The sequence below is a fragment of the Lynx canadensis genome, chromosome B3, assembly GCF_007474595.2.
Source record: "Lynx canadensis isolate LIC74 chromosome B3, mLynCan4.pri.v2, whole genome shotgun sequence".
Taxonomy (NCBI): Eukaryota; Metazoa; Chordata; class Mammalia; order Carnivora; family Felidae; genus Lynx; species Lynx canadensis.
Window position 1 is genome coordinate 86537192 of NC_044308.2, and position 25265 is coordinate 86562456.

A 25265-nucleotide genomic window follows, 5' to 3' on the forward strand; every position below is an offset into this window, starting at 1 on the left:
AGAGAGAGGGAGTCAGAATCTGAAGCAAGCTCCAGGCTCTGAGCTGTCAGCACAGAGCCTGACAGGGGGCTCAAACCCATGAACTGTGAGATCATGACCTGAGCCAAAGTCTGACACTTAACTGACTGAGCCACCCAGGTGCCCCTCAAATAAAGCATTTAAACAACAATGTTCAATAAATAAGTTTTTGTCTGCCTCCTGAAGAGTAGCCACGATGTTAGACCCTAGAAGGAAGCAAAGAAGAGTAAAACATAGTTCCTTCTTTAAATAATATTATAATCTAGTAGGAAAGATAAAACAGGTTACAATGGCTATAAAGGATAGTAGAAAGTGATGAATATGATGAATATAATATAAAGGATATGGAGAGGGTATGGGAACTTAGAGGAAGAAGTGTCTCCTTAGGCAAGGAGGGTATGAAGTGTGACTTTGTGACAGTTGTTGCAAGTTGTCTAGATCTTGAAGTGTAGTGATAGGACATGTGGAGGGACAGAAACAGAGCATTCCAAGTAAAGGCAATAGCACGAGCAGTAATCCAAAATGAAAAGTATGAAGGCATTTTCAAAGAAGAGTTTGCATTTCCATTTGACTAGAATAAAAAATTTTGCTAGAGTAGGTAGGAAGAAGTCTGAAAAGAAAAGTAGAACAGAATTTTGGAGCATCTTGAATGTCAGACTAAAACTTGGGACATCAGCCCAGAATTCTATATTCCATGAAGTTATCCTTCAAAATTAAAGGAGAAATAAAGACTTTGTCAGATAAACAAAAACTGAGGGAATTTGTCACCAGAACACCTGTTTTGCAGGAAATGTTAAAAGAAGTTCTTCAGAGAGAAGGCAAATCACATAGGTCAGAAATTCAGATCAAAGTAATTGATGTAGTAAACCAGGAAGTAAACATAGTCACTATCCTCTCCGAAAATGTAGACTTAAGACAAGGTAGCACATACTTCTGCCTTTCATACTTGCTTTATCTTTATTTATTTTAATTCAGTAAAACAAGCCAAACCTGCCTTTTTTTTCCCCCAGAATGATTGAAGAATGTTATCAGTAAGTGATAAAGGTTAGGAAAACTAGTTTACTTCCCCCAATTCCTGAAAAACCTGTAGAAACAGGCAGTTGTTTTTAAAAGTATTTATAAAAGGTCTGGGTATTACAAGATTTTATATAAAGTTAATTATAAATAAATAATTTATTTTAAAAAGTATACATGGATGAATACCCATTCTTTGCCAGGCATTGTGCTAGATATTTTCACATAGCTAGATCTCCTGTGAACTCCATGAGATTTTTCTCATTGTTCTTGAGTTGATAAAATTAATACTCAAAGGGGTAAACTATTTTCCTAAGGTCATACAAAGGGGTAAACTATTTTCCTAAGGTCAAATGACAGGACTGAAATTTGAATATACTTCTTCAGAGTCCAAACCCAACATCTTTGCATGTACACCAAGTTTGGCATTTTTGACAGATAAGATTGGATAATTCTTTTTTGTGGGTTCTGTCTCTGCAGTGGGGGATGTTTAGCAGCATCTCTGGCCTCTACCCATGAAATGCCAGTAGTACCCCCTTCTCAAGTTATGACAACCAAAAATGCCTCCAGATGTTGCAAAATGTCCTGGGGGACAAATGTTGGTTTATACTGTGGTATCTCACCTCTAAATTTTTTTTAATTAATTTATTTTTTTTAATTTTTTTTCAACGTTTTATTTTTATTTTTGGGACAGAGAGAGACAGAGCATGAACGGGGGAGGGGCAGAGAGAGAGGGAGACACAGAATCGGAAATAGGCTCCAGGCTCTGAGCCATCAGCCCAGAGCCCGACGCGGGGCTCGAACTCACGGACCGCGAGATCGTGACCTGGCTGAAGTCGGACGCTTAACCGACTGCGCCACCCAGGCGCCCCTTTAATTTATTTTTTAATGTCTTATTTATTGTTGAGAGAGAGAAAGAACATGAGCAGGGAGGGGCAGAGAGAGAGGGAGACACAGAATCTGAAGCAGGCTCCAGGCTCTGAGCTGTCAGCACAGAGCCTGATGCAGGGCTCAAACTCATGAACCATGAGATCATGACCTGAGCTAAAGTCAGAGGCTTAACCAACGGAGCCACCCAGGTGCCCCCTCACCTCTAAATTTTTAATTTGAAAATATGTATTCAATTAAAGTGACGTATGTAGAACACTTGGTTGATTGACCAATTACTGTAAACAAATGAAACCAGAAGAGTAAGTGCATACTATAGGATGATGAGTAAAGTGACTCAAGGACGTAAGTAATACCTGATCATGGAGACAAGAGAGGAAGCGGGGAAAAATAGCATCAACACTCGATATAAATGGAAAAGTACTAGTTGTAAGAATAAGCTGAATCCATGTATGACATTACAGTTGGGAGAAAAAGAGTTCAACAAGCAGGTAAGCAGATAAGCTGAGGAGAACATAAATATCTGCAAGCAGAATGTAGAAGTGGGTCATAAACTTGATAATTCCAAGATGTTTTAAGCTGAGGCAGTACAGAGAGTCGGGGACTGGGAAAATAGAACCGCAGACTTCAGGGAATAGACCAGGAGACATTGAAACTGAGACAGAAACCACTCCAGAAAGGAAATCTGTTACATGCTACTTACTAGTACTATGTCCATGGAAACGTATATTCTCCCTTTGCCTGCTATTGGATTCAGTGCAGTGAACAGCACAGGAGACCATGTACGGTATCATTTGACATGGATTAGAATTATAGTATGAAAGATTACTAAGTAAATATTTTCAAAATCTCACTTTCTAAACTCAACATCCAAAAAACACATAATCCATTGAAGAAATGGGTAAAAGACATGAACAGTAACTTCTCCAAAGAAGACATCCAGATGGCAAATAGACACATTAAAAGATGTTCAACATCACTCATCATCAGGGAAATACAAATCAAAACCACAATGAGATACCACCTCACACCTGTTAGAATGGCTAACATTATCAACTCAGGCAACAACAGATGTTGGCGAGGATGCAGAGAAAGAGGATCTCTTTTGCACTGCTGGTGGGAATGCAAACTGGTACAGCCACTCTGGAAAACAGTATGAAGGTTCCTCAAGAAATTAAAAATAGAACTGCCCTACAACCCAGCAATTGCACTACTAGGTATTTATCTGAGCGATACAGGTGTGCTGTATCAAAGGGGCACCTGTACCCCAATGTTTACAGCAGCGCTATTGATGATAGCCAAAGTATGGGAAGAACTGAAATGTCCATCAATGGATGAATGGATAAAGAAGATGTGGTATAAATCTACAATGGAGTATTAGTTGGCAATCAAAAAGAATGAAATCCTACCATTTGCAACTACATGGATGGAACTGGAAGGTATCATGCTAAGCAAAATTAGTCAGAGAAAGACAAATATATGTTTCACTCATATGAGGAATTTAAGAGACAAAACAGATGAACATAAGGGAAGGGAAGCAAAAATAATATAAAAACAGAGAGGGGGACAAAACATAAGAGAGTCTTAAATGGAGAAGAAACAGAGGGTTGTGGAGGGGGAATGGGCTAAATGGGTAAGGGGCTTACGGAATCTACTCCTGAAATCATTGTTGCACCATGTGGTAATTAACTTGGATGTAAATTATAAAAAATAAATAAATGATAGCAAGGAAAAAAAACATTAAAAAAAATAATATATAAGGAAAAAGAAGACATCTCACTTTCTATACAAATTACAAAAATTAAAGAATTACATAATTTGAAAACTGGAAGAGTGAATTGAAACTTGGTGTATGATATTACCTCATTAACTTCATGATAAACAGAAATAGTTCCCGTTCTTTGTCAATCAAAATTGTGTAAGCCACATGCCTTGGAATTTCTGAGAGTGATTTAATGGCTCTTCTGCCATTGTTTTATAATTTATTCTACTATGGCTTAAAATATTTTCCAATACAACATCATTTAAGACCAAAAAATTGTAATGCTACTGCCATGCTGAGAATGCATCTGAAAATCAATAACATTGAAAAGAGGTTAAATGTGATTTGATTCTATGAAGAAAGCTAAACAATGTGGCCCTAGGGAAGAGCACTGTGAGGGAAAAACCAGCACTAAAACAAAAATATGCTTCAATGGTATAGATTTATATATTCTGGGAATCTTTCCCCTCTATTTCATCTTTATTCCTATAAAAAAAATTTCCTTAGGAATACAAGCATCTTGATTTATCGATGTTCTTAACACCTGTGTTCCCACTTTTAAAAATTGCCCTTTATAAATAGAGTATTAATATGTTGGAATTAGGAAGTAGATCATAAGATGAAACTGAAAAAAAAATTACAAATTATTCAAAGTTCTAAGAAGATAAAGAGTAAGGTCACTGAAACAGAATAACGAAGAAGGAACACCAAAATTTAGATTGAGGAGTCATAAAAGGTTTATCTGAGAAAGCAGTATTCATGCTGAGACCAAATGAAAAAGGAAGTTTGTCAGAGAGAGGAGACAGCATTACAAACAAATCCTCAAACAGGAAAAAGCTTGATGTACCTGAAAAACAGAATGTCAGACTAAACGATGAGGAGGAAGAGAGAACAGATGATACAAGACTTTGTGGCTCCGTGGCCTGTAGGGAGGAGTATTTCAGCTCAGGGAGAAAGACTGTGGGTTCAGATTCTGGTTCTGTCTGATGTGTGAGATTAATTAAATTACTTCCCTCTGATTGTTTCAATTTCTTTCTCTATAAAAATCTAATATTGATAGGACTTCTCTCATAAGTTGTTGTGAGGTTTAGTGAGTTTAAATAGGCAATTTGTTGTTTTATTTTGAGAGATTTATTCTGAGTGCAATGAGATGCCACTGCAGGATTATAAATGACATCATCTGATTTATTGGGGTTTTTAAAAAAAATTTTTTAACGTTTATTTATTTTTGAGACAGAGAGAGACAGAGCATGAACGGGGGAGGGTCAGAGAGAGAGAGGGAGAGACAGAATCTGAAACAGGCTCCAGGCTCTGAGCTGTCAGCACAGAGCCTGACGCAGGGCTTGAACTCACGAACCGAGAGATCATGACCTGAGCCGAAGTCGGACGCTTAACCGACTGAGCCACCCAGGCGCCCCTGATTTATTGTTTTAAAAGATCACTCCAGCGATTGCTTCTGTTTGAGAAAGTCTTGATGGGAATTTAAAGGTCTCCAAGGCATTTTGAATGATGAGTAGCTTGTTGAACTTGAGAGTAAAGGATCCCAGTCATGGGTCCATCCAATAGAAAAATGAGATGTAAATTTGAAAAAAAAATTTAAATGATAGAAGACTAGTAAGTGATAAATGATTAGAGAATGAAGTCAGGATACCAAGATTTTAATAAAGATGAAATTTTTAAAAATCATTGATTTTTTTCCTTATGTTTATTTACTTTAGTGAGAGAAAGAGGGTGAGCAGGGGAGGGCAGAGAGAAGGGGAGAGAGGGGGATCCCAAGCAGACCCCGTGCTTTCAGCATGGAGCTCCATCTCACAGTCAGATCATGACCTGAGCTGAAATCAAGAGTCGGACACTTAACTGACTGAGCCACGTCCCCCTGAAACATTGATTCTTCATATTTAATTGGCTAGAGTATACTGAGTAGTGTCATGGACATCATAGACAAATGCAGAATTTTCAAACGAAGCTGCTCACTGTGAATTTTAAATGAGACCATGTATGTGAAATATATAGGAATGGTTAGGCTACAGTTTTTTTTAAAAGGGCAAAAAGCACACTGCCATTAAAGAAACAATGATTAATTGGGCTTTATTCAAATTAAGAACTTACATTCAGCAAAAGACAATATGAAGAGAATGAAATTGCACTGTACCCCTACTAGAATGGCTATAGTGAAAAAGACTAGCAATCCTACTCTAAGGGAGAATATAGAGCAATTGGAACTCCCATACATTGCTGGTGGGAGTGTAAATTGGTTGGACCATTTGGGGAAACTCTATGCACTCTATGCATCATGTACTAAATCTGAGCATACATACACCCTATGGAGCAATTCTACTTCAGAAATGAGTACTTATGTCAATTATATCTTAAGAAAGTGGGGTTTGGGTGCTTAGGTCCTTCAAAAGGTAATGTACAAGAATATTATAGCAGGGTGCCTTGGGTGCCTTGGGTGGCTCAGTCAGTTGAGCATCCAACTCTTGGTTTCAGCTCAGGTTATGATCCTAGAGTTGTGGGATTGAGCCCCATGTTGGCCTCTGTGCGGAGCGTAGAGCCTGCTTGGGATTCTTTCTCTCTCCTCCTTTGCCCCTCTCCTCTGCTCATGCTCTCTCTCAAATTAAAAAAATTTTTTTTTTAATTTTAAAAACTTTGGGGTGCCTGGGTGGCTTCAGCTGGTTAAGCATCAGAGTCTTGGTTTTGGCTCAGGTCATAATCTAACAGTGGTTTGTGAGTTCCAGCCCCACATTGGGCTCCACGCTGCCAGTGTGGAGCCTGCTTGGGATTCTCTGTCTCTCTCCCTCTCTCTCTTTCCATCTCTAAATAAATAAAATGAAAAACTTTAAAAAATTTTTTAATCAAAAATTAAAAAATATTAATAGCAACATAATAGTGAAATGATTAAGTATATTGTATTTTCTATTTATACAATATTTTTTTTCTTCAATGTATGAAATTTATTGTAAAATTGGTTTCCATTATACAATACTTCATAGCAGTAAAAACAATGAAGTGCATGCAACAATAGGACAAATCTCATAAGCCTTATTAAGTAAAATAAGTCAGACAAACAGTTCAAAAGCAGGCAATACTAATCTTAATAGAGGTTGGTAAGTGATTACTTTGGGAGAGGGGAATTAACTGGGAGGGAATACGGGAGAATCTTCTGGGTTTGTTATATATTTTGTTCTTTACATTTTGTTAAGCTGAATACTTTAGATTTGTGCACTTTATGTAATTTAAAATATAATTCACAATTAAAATGTAAGTTGTAATCTTTTAAATGTAAAGAACATAAATAAACTTGTCTTCTTAAAGGTTTTGATTTTGTTTGTAGTTTCTGTTTTTCTTGGATCTCTCAAGTAGACAAAGAGGGTGGATTGAAGGAAACTGGAACATGGAATAAGAGGAATCAAAGTGTGAAAGAACATAGAAAGAATAGGGAAATAGGCAAGAGACAGGAATATGGATTGGTAGAAAGAACTGAGAATTGAAATCAGGGTTAGATAAATAACAAGGGGTGAGAATCATAAAGATACTTCTTTGCACTCTACAAATACGGCACTAAACACCATTCTTATTTTCATGTAGTAATCAATTGACCACAGTTTAATAGCAGTCTTTCTTCTTAGGAACTAAGTTGAATCTTGAAATAATTTATTTCGGTATGCTAAGTGTCCCTGTTGTATGTCCTTATTTCTATGTGACACCTACAAAGTGAGCACACTGGAGAGATTTATAGGTTACTTAAACAAAAGAAGAAATTTATAATTACTTTAGTTTGAACAGTTTTAAATAAAGTATCAGACTAGATATTTGGCCAGTGCTAAAGTTTCCTGACTAGCTTTTTGCAGCTTTAAGATTTATATTACTTTTTTTCACATCATCAATCTGTATTATATAGTTAGGTTGTTTTACTTCAAGTCTCCCATCGACATTTCTTTTGTATGCATATACTGAAATGATTTTATTTAATAAAAAAAGAACATCTCCTGTGTGGATTTTAAATTTCCCTTATTAAATATTTATATTTTCAAAATGTCTTTATTTAATTGAGTGAGGTGCTTGGTGCCATTTCAAAATAACCTCAGGTGGTAGGTGTAATGACATATCAAAGATTTGACCTTTAGCATTTTAGGGTTCTATTTGTCTGCGTTTTCTTCTGCATTCATTTGGTCTTAATTTATATGCTATTTCTCTGTATGACTTAATGAGTGGATATATTTGGCATGAGATTCATTAACAAAAAGAAAGTATATCTGAATACATATTATTTTTGTGCAGTCAGACTAGTGATTTTAACTTCATTTCTATCTGTGTGTGGGCTGATCAGTATTTGTACAAACCTCATTCATTCTCGTTAAGTGCTCAGAGGAAGAAACCCTGGATCTACTAAACTGATGCCCATTCTCTTACTTCTCACTTCTTTGCAGTCAGCTTATTATATTCTTTTATTTACCTAGAGGTGCTTTATTTTCTAATTCTCTGCTATTCCTTTTAAAGAAAATTGAATGTAATATTTACACTGATGTAATTAAATTAACATCTTGCAGCATCTTCTTGTATGCTCTGGTAACATCAATAATCATTTGTCTGGGTAGCTTTCAGCCTAGAAGCAGAGAAATATAATAATTATCAAGGATAATATTGTGATATAAATATTATTTTTATTTACCCTCTTAAGTATGTCTCAATTGACTTTTAGAAATGGGTATATCTAACTGGAGATTTTTGTTAAGTAGATTATTGGTCAGTAAGACTGCATGTTTATGTTGAAATTATTTATTTTTATGTTTTTCTCAGCTTACATAAATCTTTATCCCAAGAAGAAAGTCTGAAGGATCAGTTTAACCATACCCTTGGTACTTATGAAGAAGCTTTAAAAAATAGAGAAAACATTGTTTCCATCACTCAACAGCAGAACGAGGAACTGGCTATCCAACTGCAGCAAGCTCTGACAGATCGAGCAAACATGGAATTAGAGCTTCAGCATGCCATGGAGGCCTCCCAAGCGGCCAATGACAAAGTTCAGAAGTAAGTAAAATGATCTTGCATTATTTCAAAAGCCTGGAACAAAACAAAACCAGAACACTTTCTTTTGACAACTAAAATAATATAGTATTTATTATTCATACTGTTGGTGGTTTCAGACAAAGGAGATTGAGAAGAATGAATTTTGTTATTTTTTAGATTGCCTATCATATCCATATTTGGGATCATTTACTTGAAAATCATGGCCACTATTTAGGGCAAACCACCTGTACTTAATAAAAACCACCTGTACTTCATCAGTTCATGAAGGCCATACATGAAAAACTCCTCTCATAGGTAATAAGTAAAGTTATTGGCAAGGGGAAGAGGTAGTCACGTAATCAACTTTACTTATTTAGCTTTGTGATAATCCTGCTTGAGTTGAGATCATCTGTGAGTGACTTTGTAAGCTGAGACCTCTAGGCACATAGAATAGTTACAGTGGAATTAATTTTCACGTTTTGTTCTTCTGAAGTATTCAGTACAGCTTTTCACAGTGCATAATTACATTTGTTTATTTCTGATGATCTTTGCATTTTTATTAAAATTTAAATAAAGCTACAAAACAAGTCAGCCTTATGATAGCTAGCAAAATGTTAACATATATCATACAAAGAAATCACTTGTTAATTTATGGGACTTGAACATTGTAGCAGAATTTCCTAAGGCAGCTTTAATGTAATAGAACTTGTCATTTTAACTGAGCCCATCTTCAAGTATTGTTAATAGCATTATGTCATTACAACACTTAATTGTCTTTAATTTCTAAGACATACATTTTTCCTTAATTATTTTTTTCAGTCTCACAGTATGAAGTAGTGCTAACTTCAAATTTTCTTCTTACACTTCTTATTTGAAAGTAAGTCATCTCAAAAATTTCCCCAACATCCTGGAAATTATGCTTTGAATAGTAACCCAAAGTCAGGTAAATCTGTAGTTAAGACCAATTTTAAAACAGATTAGGAGTTATTCATGCTTATTAAAATCTTTACAATCAGGTTATCTTGAAATTTGTGATTTATGGTAAGTATTATATTTTTTGTAGGTTTAAAGATTAGGTTTATGTTCAGTCAGAAACTGTTACCCAGTTAGTCACAATGTACATTAACATTCTAAAAACACTAAGATACATAAGTAGATCACATTTCATTGTAAATTACAAATCAATAACTTTTGACAGTCAGAATCTAATTTAGCTCTTAAAGTCTACAAATAATTACAAATTTCAGAGTTTTCTTTACATATAATCTTTAATTTGTATTCATGATTAAAATTCCCTTAAACACTGTTTTCCAGAGACCAATTAGATTTCTATAAAATCTTTGGAAACATCATCAACCTCTTATTTTTTTACATCTCCTCAACTATTATTATTATTTTGTGAAAAAAAAACAACTTTGTATACCAAGAAGTAGAAATAACATCATCTCAGATAATGCTTTAAGTTGAACAGGTTTAACCTTTTGAAAAATTACTATATTGTCCTATTCTTCATATTTAACAACAGACAGATCAAAAGGTTTTAATGGAATGATACCAGTGGATAGAGTTTAAATGAAACAGTTATGTAATTTAAATGTTAAATTTTGATGTAAATGTTAAATCTTTTATTCTGATTTCCAGCAGTAAGACTTAAATAAAATATTACGAGGCTTTCCTGTTCATATTCAACCTACTGTATTTTATTTTTAATTTCCCTCTAATGGGCAGTATATCTTCATTACAGTTAATGTGGGCATCAACCTATATAATTGCGTTTAAAAGGATAACCTTCCAGGAAGCCAACTTATAAGACTTTGTTAGATGGTATTAATATTCTCCATATAACCTGAAATTACTGTTACTAGTAATTATTTTTGAAGGTCCTTTGTAAATATGTCAGTATTCTAGGCAGTAATTACAATGTAAACTAAAAAGGTCCACATTTCCCCTTTTCCTTTCACAACCAAATTTCTTGAATGACTGATCTATGTTCACTATCGTATTTTTCAATTCCCATTCACTGTTGTGCTACTCAATACACTGTGGCAAGTTTTATGCTGAAATTGTTCTTTTTAAGATTACCAGTAATTTCCTAACTAAAAAATTCGATGGCCCATTTCTAATTATATTTTTATTATAAAACTAATATATGATCATCCTAAACAATAAGATACTCCTATATCTTTGGTAATATAGCATAGCGGTTTAAAAGCTCAGGATCTGGATTCAAAATGTGTAGGTATGTGAACCTGGACATTTTATTTTAAAACATTGTGCTGATGTAGGGGCGCCTGGGTGGCGCAGTCGGTTAAGCGTCTGGCTTCAGCCAGGTCACGATCTCGCGGTCCGTGAGTTCGAGCCCCGCGGCGGGCTCTGGGCTGATGGCTCAGAGCCTGGAGCCTGTTTCCCATTCTGTGTCTCCCTCTCTCTCTGCCCCTCCCCCGTTCATGCTCTGTCTCTCTCTGTCCCAAAAATAAATTAAAAAAAAAAAAATAAAACATTGTGCTGATGTAGATCATAATATATGGGTAATAATACTGCCACCTCATAATGTGGTAAGAATTAGATGAGATAAACACGTAATGCCTTTAGAATAACGCATGTTGCATAGTTTCTCCTTCTTTTGCCATTTCACTCCACACTGCAATATCTCATTCTTCAGAGGAGCTCTGTCTTTCAAGACTAAATACCTTTATATACATGGGTTCCTCTGCTTGTCACCTTTTACCCTTTTCCCCCATGAAAAACTTACTCATCCAGGAAGATTCAGTACAGCATAGAGGATAGAGGCAGCCTTTGTAGTCAAGTCGGACAGACCTATATTTCAATCCCTGCTTTCCTACTTATTACCTGTGAGATTTGGGGCAAATTACATAACCCCTGGAAGCAAAAGTTCCTCAGTTGAAAAATTCAAATGGTAATACTGCCTTCACAGGCAGGTTTGATATGAGAAATAACCTGGATACCATCTAAAATACCTAGTTCAGTGCCAGTTACTTTATTATTATAAACATTCTATAAATTATTACTATAATCATGCTCATCAAAATAACACAACTAGTTCAAGTATCTCTTCTCTACAAAGTCTTTTTCAACTTTCTAGAAAGTTAAATCACTCTCTTCTGTGTGTTGCCATAGTATTTTTGTTAAAAATTCCTCCCTTGAAAATAAAGCCCTCTCCATTCTCCTGTATTTCCTGTCTCACTAATGGTCTTCAGCAATTTCAGCACTGTCCTGATTCCTTCACTGTTTCTTACTTTTCACATGCACTTTGCTTTCAATCTCTATTTTGTTTCCTACCTGAGAATCACCTGATTCCCGCTATTCCATGCTAACTTGTTAATTGCATAACTTCAGGCCCTCATCATCCCTCATCTAGACTATTGAAATAATCATAAAACTAGTTTACCTGCCTCTAGCTCACAAGTTTACCTTCCTCACTGCCATCAGAGTTAATTTTTCTAAAACTTAAATCAGGTTATATTACTTCCCTATTTAAGATGTTTAGGGTCCTTTCATCCCCTAGACACTATTGCGTAAACAACTTAGCATGGCATATGAGGCCTATCACATTTTTCTGGTATCATTCCCTCCCACGACCCCAACCACAATATCTTTGAACATGTTATTTCTTCTTCTTAAAGCATATTCCTCCCTTCTAGTACCTGGTCAAATTTTTGTTACTCTTTAGTCAGATGTTAATTTAAGTTACCTCTGTGATGTTTCTTTATCTTTTTATTTTTTTAAGTTTATGTTATTTGTTTATTTTGAGAGAGAGAGAAAGAGAGAGAGCAGGGAGGGTCAGAGGGAGACAGAGAATCCAAAGCAACCTCCACACTGTCAGCACAGAGCCTGATGCGGGGCTTGAACTCACCAACCATGAGATCATGACCTAAGCCAAAATCCAGAGTTGGGTCTTTAACTGACTGAGCCACCAAGGTGCCCCTTATTGTTTTCATAGTACTTAGTCCATACCTTTGTTAGAGGTCTTAATCATCTGGGTGTTATAACTGCTTTGTTTATATTTTTCCTGTCTACCTGACTCCCTGCAAAATTACCCACCATTGAGCATTCCCAAGACATGGACGCTGTTCTCTTCATCTTTGTATCCACATTCCCTCCACATATCCACTCAGATGCCTGATATAAAGTTGGTACTCTGTAAACACTTCTGAATAAATGAACTAGAACAATTTAATAGGTTGATGAGATGACAGAATAAAGTAAAAGCAGTTCAGATCAGGAATACACAGGAAAATTTCAAATGTGCACTCATCTAATTTAAGCCTTAGATAAAAAAAGTTTTCAACCAACCCAGTACCCAGTGCTAGTAGAAGAGTTTCCTGGAAAAGTGTGAGCTTTGCGGTGAGTCCTGACTGCCTCCCTCACTGGCACCGCCACTCTTAGCACTCTTCTCAAAGTCAGGATATGGGACTTTCTAGTGATCAGCTTTTAGCCCTTTTAGCCCTTGTCCTAACCACCAACTTCCATCAAGTTTAATTACATTTAAAAGACCTGAAATCTTCAGTAATAGTAGAGAGAGACTATATACTATTTCTAATAATTGTAGAATTTTAAATTTATATTTTCTTTTAGAGTCAAAAGAATTTCTTAATTTTTTTTGACCTATAGGAATATTCCTGAAGAAGAAAGCGGTACAGAATTACCATCTAGAAACTAGCCAATATTTTTAGGCAGAAACACTGATAGGGGAAAGTATAGTGAATATCAGACATTATTGTCCAAGAGCTTCTTGGGGGAGGCGGCGCCTGGCAGACTCAGAAACCATGCCGCTCGTGATCTTGGGGTCATGAGTTTGAGCCCCACGTTGGTTGTAGGGATTACCCAAAAATAAAATCTTAAATAAAAAACAAAAAACTTCTTGGCCCAGGTGTCATAAAACCTAAAGTTTCCATTCCCCTGGGTTAAGCATTACTGTCTTCAGGTACTTCTTTTTTAAAAATGTGTATGATTGTGGAATAAGAACACATTATCATTTAGCTTTTAAGTTGCTCTTTGGCTAATCCTGGATACACTTATTTTGGTGAGCTGTGTGGAAGTAGGAGAGAACTAAGAGCAGGTTACCACCACAGGAACTTTGTAAGAAAAGCTTCTCTTAATGATTCTGCCAAGGACCACTCATAATCCTCGTTTATTAAAGAGAAAACTGACACACCAGTCCATTAAGTGATGTTTTTATCATCATTAGAGATTTAAGACTCTATTATTCTTTATGCTATATTTTATTTCCCATCTGTCTTTCTGTCTATAGATATGGTTCTTGTGGCCTAGCACAAAAGTTTTCCAAAGGATTTTAAAAACATATTTGACTATACTTAACATACCTAAGCTACACATAATTACTTAAAAGTATTTACAACCAGGCTTATAAGGGTAGAAGATCTCAGAAGCTTCTAGATTTTACAGTGAAGTAACTTTTATCACATATCATCTTTACTGTGGACCAAATTTACACTGATATGATTGAAATCCCTCATAAACTGTAACTATATAAGAAATAGATCAGACAAAAAGATGTAGGACAAAAGTTGTAAACTTTTAAATGTGTTTTCAAGAAAAAATGTCACTATTTAAAATTTTCTTTCTTTCCATACTTAAAAAAAAACAAGTACTTACTATTTACATGTGTTCTAATTTCCAATTGCATAATTAAAGTATAAAAGATCAGCATAAAACATTTCCTTTTGCAATATAGGGCATCCTAAGCTTTTGAGTAGTATTGACAGAAAAAAAAGAAGAAGAAGAACATGTAAGCTAACAAAAAGTCTTTCCTGCCTCTTGGTCAAATACTGATTTCTGTGAAGAAGTTGAGGTTACAAAGAAATTGTGAATTCTCAGCCCGGTTTCCCTGCTGATGGGTAAGAACTGTCTGTAGTTCTCTTCGAGGTGTCAGGGGAGTCGCCATAGTGTCACACAAGGGTTCTTAGCGTAGAGCAAACATACTTTCCACAAACTCAGCTGCTTAATCTGTTTGCAGGTTGAATTATAAAACAGGGTAGATGACTCTGAGTGCTGGGAAGGGGAACAGAGCATTTCTACAGTTTCTTGGCTTAAAGGGGGAAAAAAAAGCCTGTATTCTTATTTTTTTTTAAGAAGCCTATGATTTTCATCAAAATACATCACTAAATTTTTTAGTTTTGTTGCTGGCTCCAGATTTTGATTTTAATCACAATAAAAACTAATTGTGGTAATATGTCTTTACATAGATTAATACAGTTGTATTGTTTTCATTAAAATTACTCTGCTTCTTGCCAACTATACCTGTGATGTTTTCTTTTTTTAATAAATTCTCAGTTGGACTGTAAGTTGCAAGGCAATAGTACACATGTCTGAACACTGTAAATACTTGTTGATTGAATCAAAGAATAAGTCTCATAAATTCTCAACTCAGCATAAGGTTTAAATCAGCAAATTATTTAATATAAGGTTGAAAGTTGATTTTGACTATTATCAATAAATGGGAGGATTTAAAACTTCTGGAAATTGCTCTTCAAAATGTATTTTGTGTTTGAGATTTAAAAGCTCTGTGAGATATGATACATATACTTCAGCAAATAATAAGTCAATTTATTTGTGATAATCTATGTGCAGATAAACTTCCCAGTCAGCTCTGGGGGGCACCTTCTGAATCTAGATCCAATTAGATATTGTCATTTTTATGCTTTTTAAGAGTTTAATATTCTGGATTTCAGTAAATGATAACACATTTTTAAATTAAATATATATTTAACTTATGAAAGACAAACCTTCTTATACACTATCAAATAAGTATGTATTTTATAAAAAGTTTAATTTTATCATACATTCGTATAATGGATCACCTTTCTCATCCATTGAGTACACGTACATAAAGTAAATTTCTTTAGAGCTACTTATGTATATACACACACACAGAGATACCAAGTTTGAGAGAGATGTAATTATATTTTTTATAAAAATTAGAGTTGGGCTTACACCTTTATCTTTAGAGAATGTCTCACTTTGACATGAAAAAGAAACATAGTGTTAATTGTCTATGGCATTCCTCTCTACCAGGGAAGGATTAATGTAGGATTATTAAAATTGAAGCCTAACCCAGAACTTGAAAAATTCTAATGAAGTGTAAAGTAAAGGGTGGAGGCTAAAGAAAAGAAATTCTCTAAATCTAAGAATCTTCACTTTCCTGATAAATTCCCTTGTATAGTTAACTTTATGGAATGAATCATAAAGAGATTGAGAGTAGGGACTAAAAAAGTAAAATTACAATGTGACTGCTTATATTTCATCTGCTTCTTCATTTCAGAACCTGTCTTCAAATAGGTGATCTAGAGTTGGGCTAATACACATTTCTGCCTACTAAGATAGATAAAACATGTTTCAGATGAGTACAATGGGAAAAAAATGAGAGAAGAAGAACAAAGGAGTAAAATATGAGAGAGATCCATGCTGTTTCCGTTTAAGACTAAATAAAATGCAGTAATTTTTGTTGTTTTTCATTAATCCAATGTTATAGTAATTAAAAGTCAGAAATAAAGTTACTGTCATTTTAGGGAAATTATAGGATCCACTTAATGATGAAAATCATATACTTTTTAACTAGAACTTGACAGACTAAAAAACAAAACAAAACAGGAGTTCTTATGCCTCAGAAACATTCAAATGTGATTTTCACACGTTTATATGAAATGTAATTTCCTTAGAGTGGCCATATGATCTGACAAGTATCCTTTTCCTTGGTTCTGTTCTTAGCCCCAGTTAAAGCCTTCTTACTGTTTAACCCTTGACAAGCTACACAGCTCCCAGGTACTTCTGTGAAGACAGCTGAAGTCATCCATCCATCTTACCTGAGAATAGTTTTAGAACTGATAAAAATAAGATATGTAAGGTGATTTTAACTTTCTTACTTAATAATACTAACCACTAGTGTACTTTAGAATAATTTTGTAGTAAAAAAGGAAAAGGGAAGCTGTTGTAAAAATGAAATTTTAAGAAGTTTTCATCATTCCTGCTTGGGTGTTGCTCAACCTCATTATACTTGCCAGCTCATTCACAACTTTGTCCTTTGCTTTCCCTATTCTTCTTTTTTTTCTTAAACACATAGAAAATTTAATATGATGTATCTCTCTGTTAGTATAGAAAAGTCTACATTGTTATATAAATCAAGGTCTGATTTTCTTTTAATAAATCCTTAGTATACCCACCTAAAATCTGATGTATACTTCCTTACTAGGTATAGGTTTTATTCCCAAAATATAATTACATAAGACCTAAATTGAACCCAAAAACAAGTAGAAATACTGATTTCACTTGGATTCTACCATTCCATGTTTAGTTATTTCTCCCCAATAACTCAGGGATTTGCACATGTGCACCTTGGCCCTCGAAAAATATAGAATAAAAGAATCTCTTGCTTATTTCAGTGTAGCTTTAACTAGTGTTAAAGTCACAAACATTGTCCATACATAAACTTCATTCTTGATCATTTATAGTTAAAAAGAAAAAAATCATTCTGTAACAATACAGTATGTAGTAGTAGCTGAAGTGATCTTCTTTCTTCTTCATATTGTTATATATTCTTGGGCAACTCAACAGTTTTTTTCTGTTGTTCTTAACCTGAGTATAAGAAAATAATAGTTATACTACTATAGATTATTTTTCAGATGTTTCTGCAGAAAGACTAAAAGTGAAAAATAAAGCTCCAAAAATTACATAGTGAACAGTATTTTGGAACTTACTAAACTTAAGAATTTTAATTTTTTTTAATTGCTTGGGCATTTATACCATTCAGACTAATAGTCCTTGGAACATCATCATCATTTGATGTTTTCTTTTGCTGCACACAACGGCATCCTAAAGGCATATGAAAGCATATATTAATTATTTCTCTTTATGTTACCATTTGCCATTTCACAAGCTACACAATGGTGAAAATATATATAAATATTTAAAATCTTGAAATGCCTTCTTCCTTAAATTAATTTGCCTTCTGAGCTGTGTATATTTCACATCAGTCTTCCAAGAAGTTCTCCCCTACTGACTGGAGGGCCTAATCTTTCCCAGAGTGGTGGAGTAGCACAGTTCAAGAACAAGAATGAATCTCTGTATAATCACACCACAATGTGAGGTGACCCTAAGACAGAGAACTGACCAGATACACATATGGGTTTTAGGAAGACTTTCTGATGCTCTTTTTTAACACAGCTGTGAGAAGAATGTGGCTAAGACCCAATAGTCATTCTTGAGTAGAGCTGGCAAAGGAAACCATGAGGAGAAGAGAATTTAACACATGGGTGTAAGAGAGCACGGCTTCATTGATGCGATCTGAGGGGAATGCCTAATGACTGGAAGAATCAAACTTGGCAATGAAAACACAAAGCTCTTTTCATCAATTCAAACGCAGACTCTAAAGCTGCAGATGGTCACCTCCAGCCTTGTCTATTCAGTGTGAGGTTTTATAAAATGGCACTTTGGTGAATACTAATAGATCAAAACAAAGATTTAATAACGTAAAGATGTGGTGTTCATTTTTAAATGAGTATACAGGTCAATGTCTCAGAAAAGGATAAAAAGAGTACCTTTTATATGTGGGTCTAAAGTCTTTTTGTTATTTTTCAACTTCAAAAATAAATGACATCTTTAACATACAGATTGTGTTCATGAAAAAGAGTTTACATTGTGAAAAAGAGACCAAAATCAGGGTTTATATTTACACTTACTGATTTCATTGCTTCTCTTTGAGGATTTTCAATTTATAATGTCTGTTAATGTCATTTTTTAATATTTTCTTGAAGCTCACTTGATAGGATAAATATATATTATCATTCTCAAGGATGAATCAATCTAATTAAAAATTTAGGCCAAAATATTTTATACTTGAAATAGAACTTTTTTCCCACCCTTTTCAGAGAATGCAAAGAGACATTTTTAGTACAAAGGAAACCTTTGAACTTTAATGTTGTCTAAAATTACACTTCTGCTACTTTGTGTCTGATTTTCTAAGATTTTACAAATTCCTAATAATTGCTTATATGTTAAAAGGTAATTCATTATATTCTAACTTGTTACTTATGCTTCCATAAGTGAATCTTACTCTGAATTAAAAGATGGTATATTTTTTAGAATAAATTGCATTCTTAGATTTGGTTAGCCCTTTATGGTTTATAAAATTTAAGCTTTATTATCCAAAATAAGCTTAACATATGAATTCAAATAACTCATTAATAGCTTTCATATTTCTACTACTTGTGAAATAAATATAATTAGTAAGTCTCTATGCCTAATACTTTTATCTAATAAGTGACACTAACGTATAATAAATCAAAGCACTAGAATTGAAAGTTAAAGGGGAGGCACCTTAGTATCTTGCAGAAGTATCAGTGAACTAACAGGACCCTTGGTTGTCATTAACTGGGTATGTGAAAGTCATTAAATTGTGTTCCTTCTCAGAATCCCCATCTGGAAGGTAGAACTGATACACTTCCAAATGTGGCTGTGAGGATCAAATATGATGCATGTGCATAAAAGTATTTTGAAAAGTATAATGCACTCTATAAATGTAAGCCATTGACTGAAAAATATATCTTCTACTCATATTATGCCTTTCAAATAAAAAGTTATAATCACCTTTTTGGAACTGGAAATAGTGAGAAAAATAATAAATTTTAGCCTCAGAGACAGAAAGTAAATACCATGTAACTTTGGAAGAAGAGATTCTTCACATAGATCTTAGAAACTGGAAGTAAAAAGGATTCTATGCATTCTCATACATTACTGGGTAGAATGCAAAATGGTAAAAACCCTGTGAAGGAGAATTTGATAATATCTAACAAAATTACATATGCACTTACTCTTTGACTAAGGAAAATTGCTTCTCGGAATCTATCCTGAATATATATCTCTATGAATATGAAACAACATGGGGATTACAGGATTCTTTCTAACAGCAAACAGAAGTAATCCAGATAGAGTAGTTGAATAAACTATGACATAGTTACATAGTGGAATACAATGCAGCTGTAGAGAGAGAGAAAGGAAGATGTCTATAAACTGCTACTGAGTGATTTCAGAGCATCTTACTAACTGAAAAAAATCAAGTACTTATAATATTCTACCTTTTGTGTGAAAAATAGGAATAAAAGGAATAGGAAGGATAAACCAGAAACTAATGAAAATTGTTAACCTTTGGAGGTAGATTGGAAAGGTTTCCACTGACCAAATTTGGCACAATTTATGCATCAGGAGAAAACTGTATTTGATTATAGAATATTTTTCACATTTTTTTAAAAAAATGTGTTTTAATGTTTATTTTTGATCGAGAGAGAGAGAGTAAGGAGAGAGAAAGGGAGACACAGAATCTGAAGCAGGCTCCAGGCTCTGAGCTGTCATCACAGAGCTTGACATGGGGCTCGAACTCATGAACCATAAGATCATGACCTGAGCCAAAGTCGGACACTTAACCAACTGAACCACCCAGGTGCCCCTGAATGTTTTTCACATTTTAAAGTCTATAGATACACATAAAAAAAGATGGAAGATGAAAAGGGAGAAGGTTTTTTTTTAATGTTTATTTATTTTTGAGAGAGAAACAGAGCATGAGCGGGGGAGAGGCAGAGTGAGAGGGAGACACAGAATCCAAAGCAGGCTCTAGGCTCTGAGCTGTCAGCACAGAGGCCCATGCAGGGCTTGAACCCACAAACCGTGAGATCATGACCTGAGCTGAAGTCAGACTGACTGAGACACCCAGGTGCCCCTGAAGAAGTTCTTTTTTTTACAAAAGAATGACAGTCTATAAATGTTGATAAAATGTTAGAAAGTCATCACCTTATAACCCCCAGGCTGATTAATTCAAGCAAAGGCCATCCATCAGTCATACAAAGAGTTAAAAGTAGCTACTTTAGCACTAGAATCAGGCAGTCTAGTTTGGGGAAACTTACTTAGCATATGCGAAGGAGACCTTAAAAATCAGGAAAAGTTTAAACATGGGGATTTAGGATGTCAGGTACCTTCTTCGAACAATATTTAGGGATTTGTATTGAAATTCACTTTAGAAATTTCTATTACTCAAATATTCCATGCTTATGTAAGTGATAGCAGATAGACCTAAGCTATTCAACCTTTTATCAAAACTCATCATTTAAAGAAATTCACTACAATATAAAGATGTTTTGCCTTAGGAATTTTATCCATATTATAGTAGGTACTAATCATTTATTCATTTAAATTTTGGTATTTTGTTTATAATAAAATTTTTATGTTAACTTTGATTTTTTAAAATACTGATTGAAATATTATTTACCTTGATGACTGAGGGGTTTTTTTTAATACTCCCTTAAATTTTTCACCTGAATTGAGTGCCTCCCTCACCTCACCCTAGTTCTAGCCCTGAATACTCTATAAAAGATGAAAAAGACACTGCTGGAGGAAAAAAAGAAAACACTCCTGGTTTACCCTTATTCAAAAAAATAATAATGAAAACCTACTAAGTTACCTTAGCTTGTGTGATTTCTACTGACTGGTGTTTCATGTTCAGAAATGACAGTTGTATCATGGAACTGAACAACTATGGTTCTTCCACCCTTGGGAATTTCACCACATTTTTAATTGTGCACTCTCCAGAGTGTCTACCACTGTCTGACTTTATGTTTCTTACATCATGGTCATTACCCATACCACCTCTGTCAACCGTTAACTTTGTCTTCATTTCGATCATCTGTGTAGATCAGTTGTCATGCCTATCAACAGTAAGGTGGTCCGGATTACATTCTAGACCCTAAATGTTGATTTCAATTTGAGAATGTATGGTTTTTATGAATCAGACATAAAGCAGGTAGAGAAAATTACTGTGACGATGCTAGCTTAATAAGTTGAATATTACTTTTACTTTGTAGGCCCCTGGCTTAGTCTGAAGTTTGAAGGTGCATTGAATATTATCTCTACTAGACTCCCAAAGGATGTTGCCAGTCTTTTGAATTAAACTTGAATAAGGTTGATTTGTATTCCCTGTTAATCAAAATTTGAAATGTTGACATTAGAAAATTTCATTCAGTGCTAATTATATATGACTTTTATGAAAGTTAGGAAGGAAAGAATCCTACATTTTAAAGTTTAGTATCAATCTAAAGCCCTGTGAAAACAATAGTGAGTAGCTTAATAAGCCATCTTAATAAGATGCCTTAATAAAACTAACCAGTTATTCTAGCTTGCTGTGTTTCACTTGGCAGTATGAAAATCAGTGACTCGCTTCCTCCATCATTAATTGAAACTTTTCTGGGTTTAAAATGATGAAAAACCTCAGCAGTGTTACAGCAGTGTTTCCTAGCCTTTCTTGACTCTTGAATCCCTTTGGTAGTAATAGATATTCTCTAGGTAGAATTGTGAGCATCCCTTTTGGTTGATAGAAGAAAAAGAAGTTAATTTGCATTGATTTATAATTTTATTTAAGTGCAATCTTTAATATTCATAATATGTAACACCACATGGTATTTGACTTACTTCAACCATATAAGAAAAAACATAATTTATTAAGTTTTTTTGTGGTGTATTGTTTGGTTTAGACACTATAAATACATATTAAAAAGTAGATTAAAATTTAGTAACATTAAATAACTGCTTGTGAGATTATATTTGGAATTCTTAACATTTTACTTTTATTTATTTTTTTAACATTTTACTTTTAAAAAGGAAGTAATAGAGTTTCTTAGCCTCTGTTTGCTGGAATATATCCACAAATAGCACATTATAGATATTTTGGTCTTTACTTCAATATAGCTAAAGATTAATTAAGTTTAATTATTCCAATATTTCTTGTCCTTTTTTTTTTTTAAGTAACAGCTACTAAATAAGGTGATATGAGAACACAATTTCAAGAGCTGGCGAAGAGAATAGATAAATCTTACAGATTTCTCATTATATCCACATTAATTTGTGTTTCAGCATCAATGTACTTTCTGCGTCCTCTGAGTATTTAGAGGTCCATTAGTGGTGGAAATTAAACAATTTACAAGTGAGGAAGAAAAATATAGTAAAAAACAACATGTTGACGAGCTGTGTTCAACTGAATGATTAACCACCTAAGATATTGAGTTGTGAACATGCTATGCTGATTTTTGCTTAACCTCCACCTTGCTCATTCATATCCAGTCACAAGTTATCAAAGTAATCCATCTTAAAAGCCAAAATAAAATAACAATGAGCAAAAAATGTTTAATAATAATTTTATGCTTTTACTTCAAAAATGGAAGTCAGAACAGACATAACCACCTTTGACTACATGATCTCTTATGAATTTTTAAATTACAAAAGGAAAAAATGATGCTTTAGAGAATTTTGTTATATAGTTTTGCACACCTTTTTTACTCATCAATTTTAACACACTTTATATTGTTCAAAGGACATTTATTTTCTCAAAAATACATTTTTTAATGTTCATTTTTGAGGAAAAGACACAGAGTGTGAGTGGGGGAGGGGCAGAGAGAAGGGGAGACACAGAATCTGAAGCAAGCTCCAGGCTCTGAGCTGTCAGCACAGAGCCCCACGTGGGGCTCAAACTCAGGAACCCTAAGATCATGACCTGTGAGGAAGTCAGACACTTAACTGAGCCACCCAGGTGCCCCTTTCAAAAATACATTTTAAAATACTTGATTTGTTAACCACCCCCCCCAACACATATAAAGTGAAATAAATTACCTGAATGAGTTAAATTAGGATATAAATTATTGAAAGAAAAAAATCATTTCCTGGAAAAAGTGTGTGTTCGAGCATATTAAATAAATGTTAATGGTTTCTTTACATATTTTCAAATAAGAGAACATTTTTCAAAAAAGGAAATTTAATAGTTCGTTATAGAAACTGTATGTTTTTAAAAATTAAGTAAAGGGGCGCCTGGGTGGCTCAGTCGGTTAAGCGTCCGACTTCAGCTCAGGTCACGATCTCACGGTCCATGAGTTCGAGCCCCACGTCAGGCTCTGGGCTGATGGCTCAGAGCCTGGAGCTTGCTTCCGATTCTGTGTCTCCCTCTCTCTCTGCCCCTTCCCCGTTCATGCTCTGTCTCTCTCTGTCTCAAAAATAAATAAACGTTAAAAAAAATTAAGTAAATATTTTTCTCATCATGAGCAAAGCATACAACTCTAAGACCTGATGTGCTTATGTTGGCTGACTTAATAAACATTAATCTTTGCTAGTCCAGCTTATACCTTTTATCTTTCCTGTGCCAACACTCTGATTTTGCTCTGAAGTATTCTACAACTTGCTGTTATATGATATTAGCCCGAGAGCTAGCTTTTCCAGTTTTCTGAGTATGCTTAGTATATTCTGTAACTAATAAATCAATAAAACCTTTTGTAATGTACAAACTCCTATCTCTATGAAGCAATTATAAGCAAACTGTAAATGAACACGTGAGTCCAAGAAAGGTATGTTGTGATTATATTGACTCTGAAAACATTTGTTTTTCATAGAATACATCATTTATTGTTAGGTATAAATTGATCATAGTGTTGCTCATAATTTTTTGAATAATAAATCCAGTGGGTAGTAAAACAATAAAAATGTTTATATCATAAGAATACATTTTAATTACTCTGAAGAGCTACATGTTAGTGGTATCTTTGAACAAATTAATAAATATGAATCATATTTCTTATTTAGAGAATGAAACTGAGACCTGTTAATAAAATTTTTATCCTTAGTAATTCAATTTTATATTGGCTTCATACATTTTCTGTATCATATTATGATAGATAACAAAAATGCATTAAAAACTTTTTTTTAATGTTTATTCTTGAGAGAGAGAGAGAGAGAGAGAGAGTGCATGCACGATAAAGGGGTGGGCAGAGAGAGAGGGAGACAGAATCGAAGCAGGCTCCAGGCTCTGAGCTGGCAGCACAGAGCCCAATGCGGGGCTCCAACCCGCGAGGCATAAGATCGTGACCAGAGCCAAAGTCGGACGCTCAACTGACTGAGCCACCCAGGTGCCTCTGCATTAAAAACTTCAAATAAAAAATTTTTAAATAACATTTAAGCAACAATTTAAATACAAGAAAATCTACGTTGACTAGATAAGTGTGTGTAGAAGGGAATAAGATGAAAGCATTGAAGAATTTATGTAGCAGTCATGTCATCTTGCTCATTTTTAAATAATTCCTGCTTAATGTAATGTTTCATTACTCAGTGAAATTTGATCAAGTCTTAAGATTGTACTTCCATGATCAAACATAGCTTTGGTACTGTTTTCCTGATAGATTTTATCACATTCAGAAGTAGCCCTTTTGACTACTAGCAGTTGTTTGTATTTATCATTGATTTAATTGATGTAGAGGTCCTAATTAGTTATTATAAAGTGAAAACCTAGATATAAACCTTTATGGTTGGGTTGGTTGAGGAGGTAAATAGATGAGTTATGATAGCCATGCCAAATATAAATATTAAACTTTTTTCAGATCTCAAAATCTAATGTGTTTCATTCTAAATAAAAAAGGTGAAAGAGGAGAACATTCCTAATTGATGAAAGGCCATGATTTAAATATTTTCCCAATTATAATTATAACAGCAGGATCTTGAACAATTTTATTCATGT

General features: G+C 34.3%; 1 protein-coding gene across 1 annotated transcript in view; it reads left to right on the plus strand.

The window, feature by feature from the left end:
- The window catches only part of MIPOL1 (mirror-image polydactyly 1), a 321677-nt gene that overhangs the window by 270047 nt on the left and 26365 nt on the right, over positions 1–25265 (plus strand). Inside the window, exon 12 of the mRNA XM_030318980.1 lies at positions 8483–8713. Within this exon, the coding sequence (XP_030174840.1) occupies positions 8483–8713 (231 nt within the window). The remainder of the gene's footprint in view (positions 1–8482; positions 8714–25265) is intronic.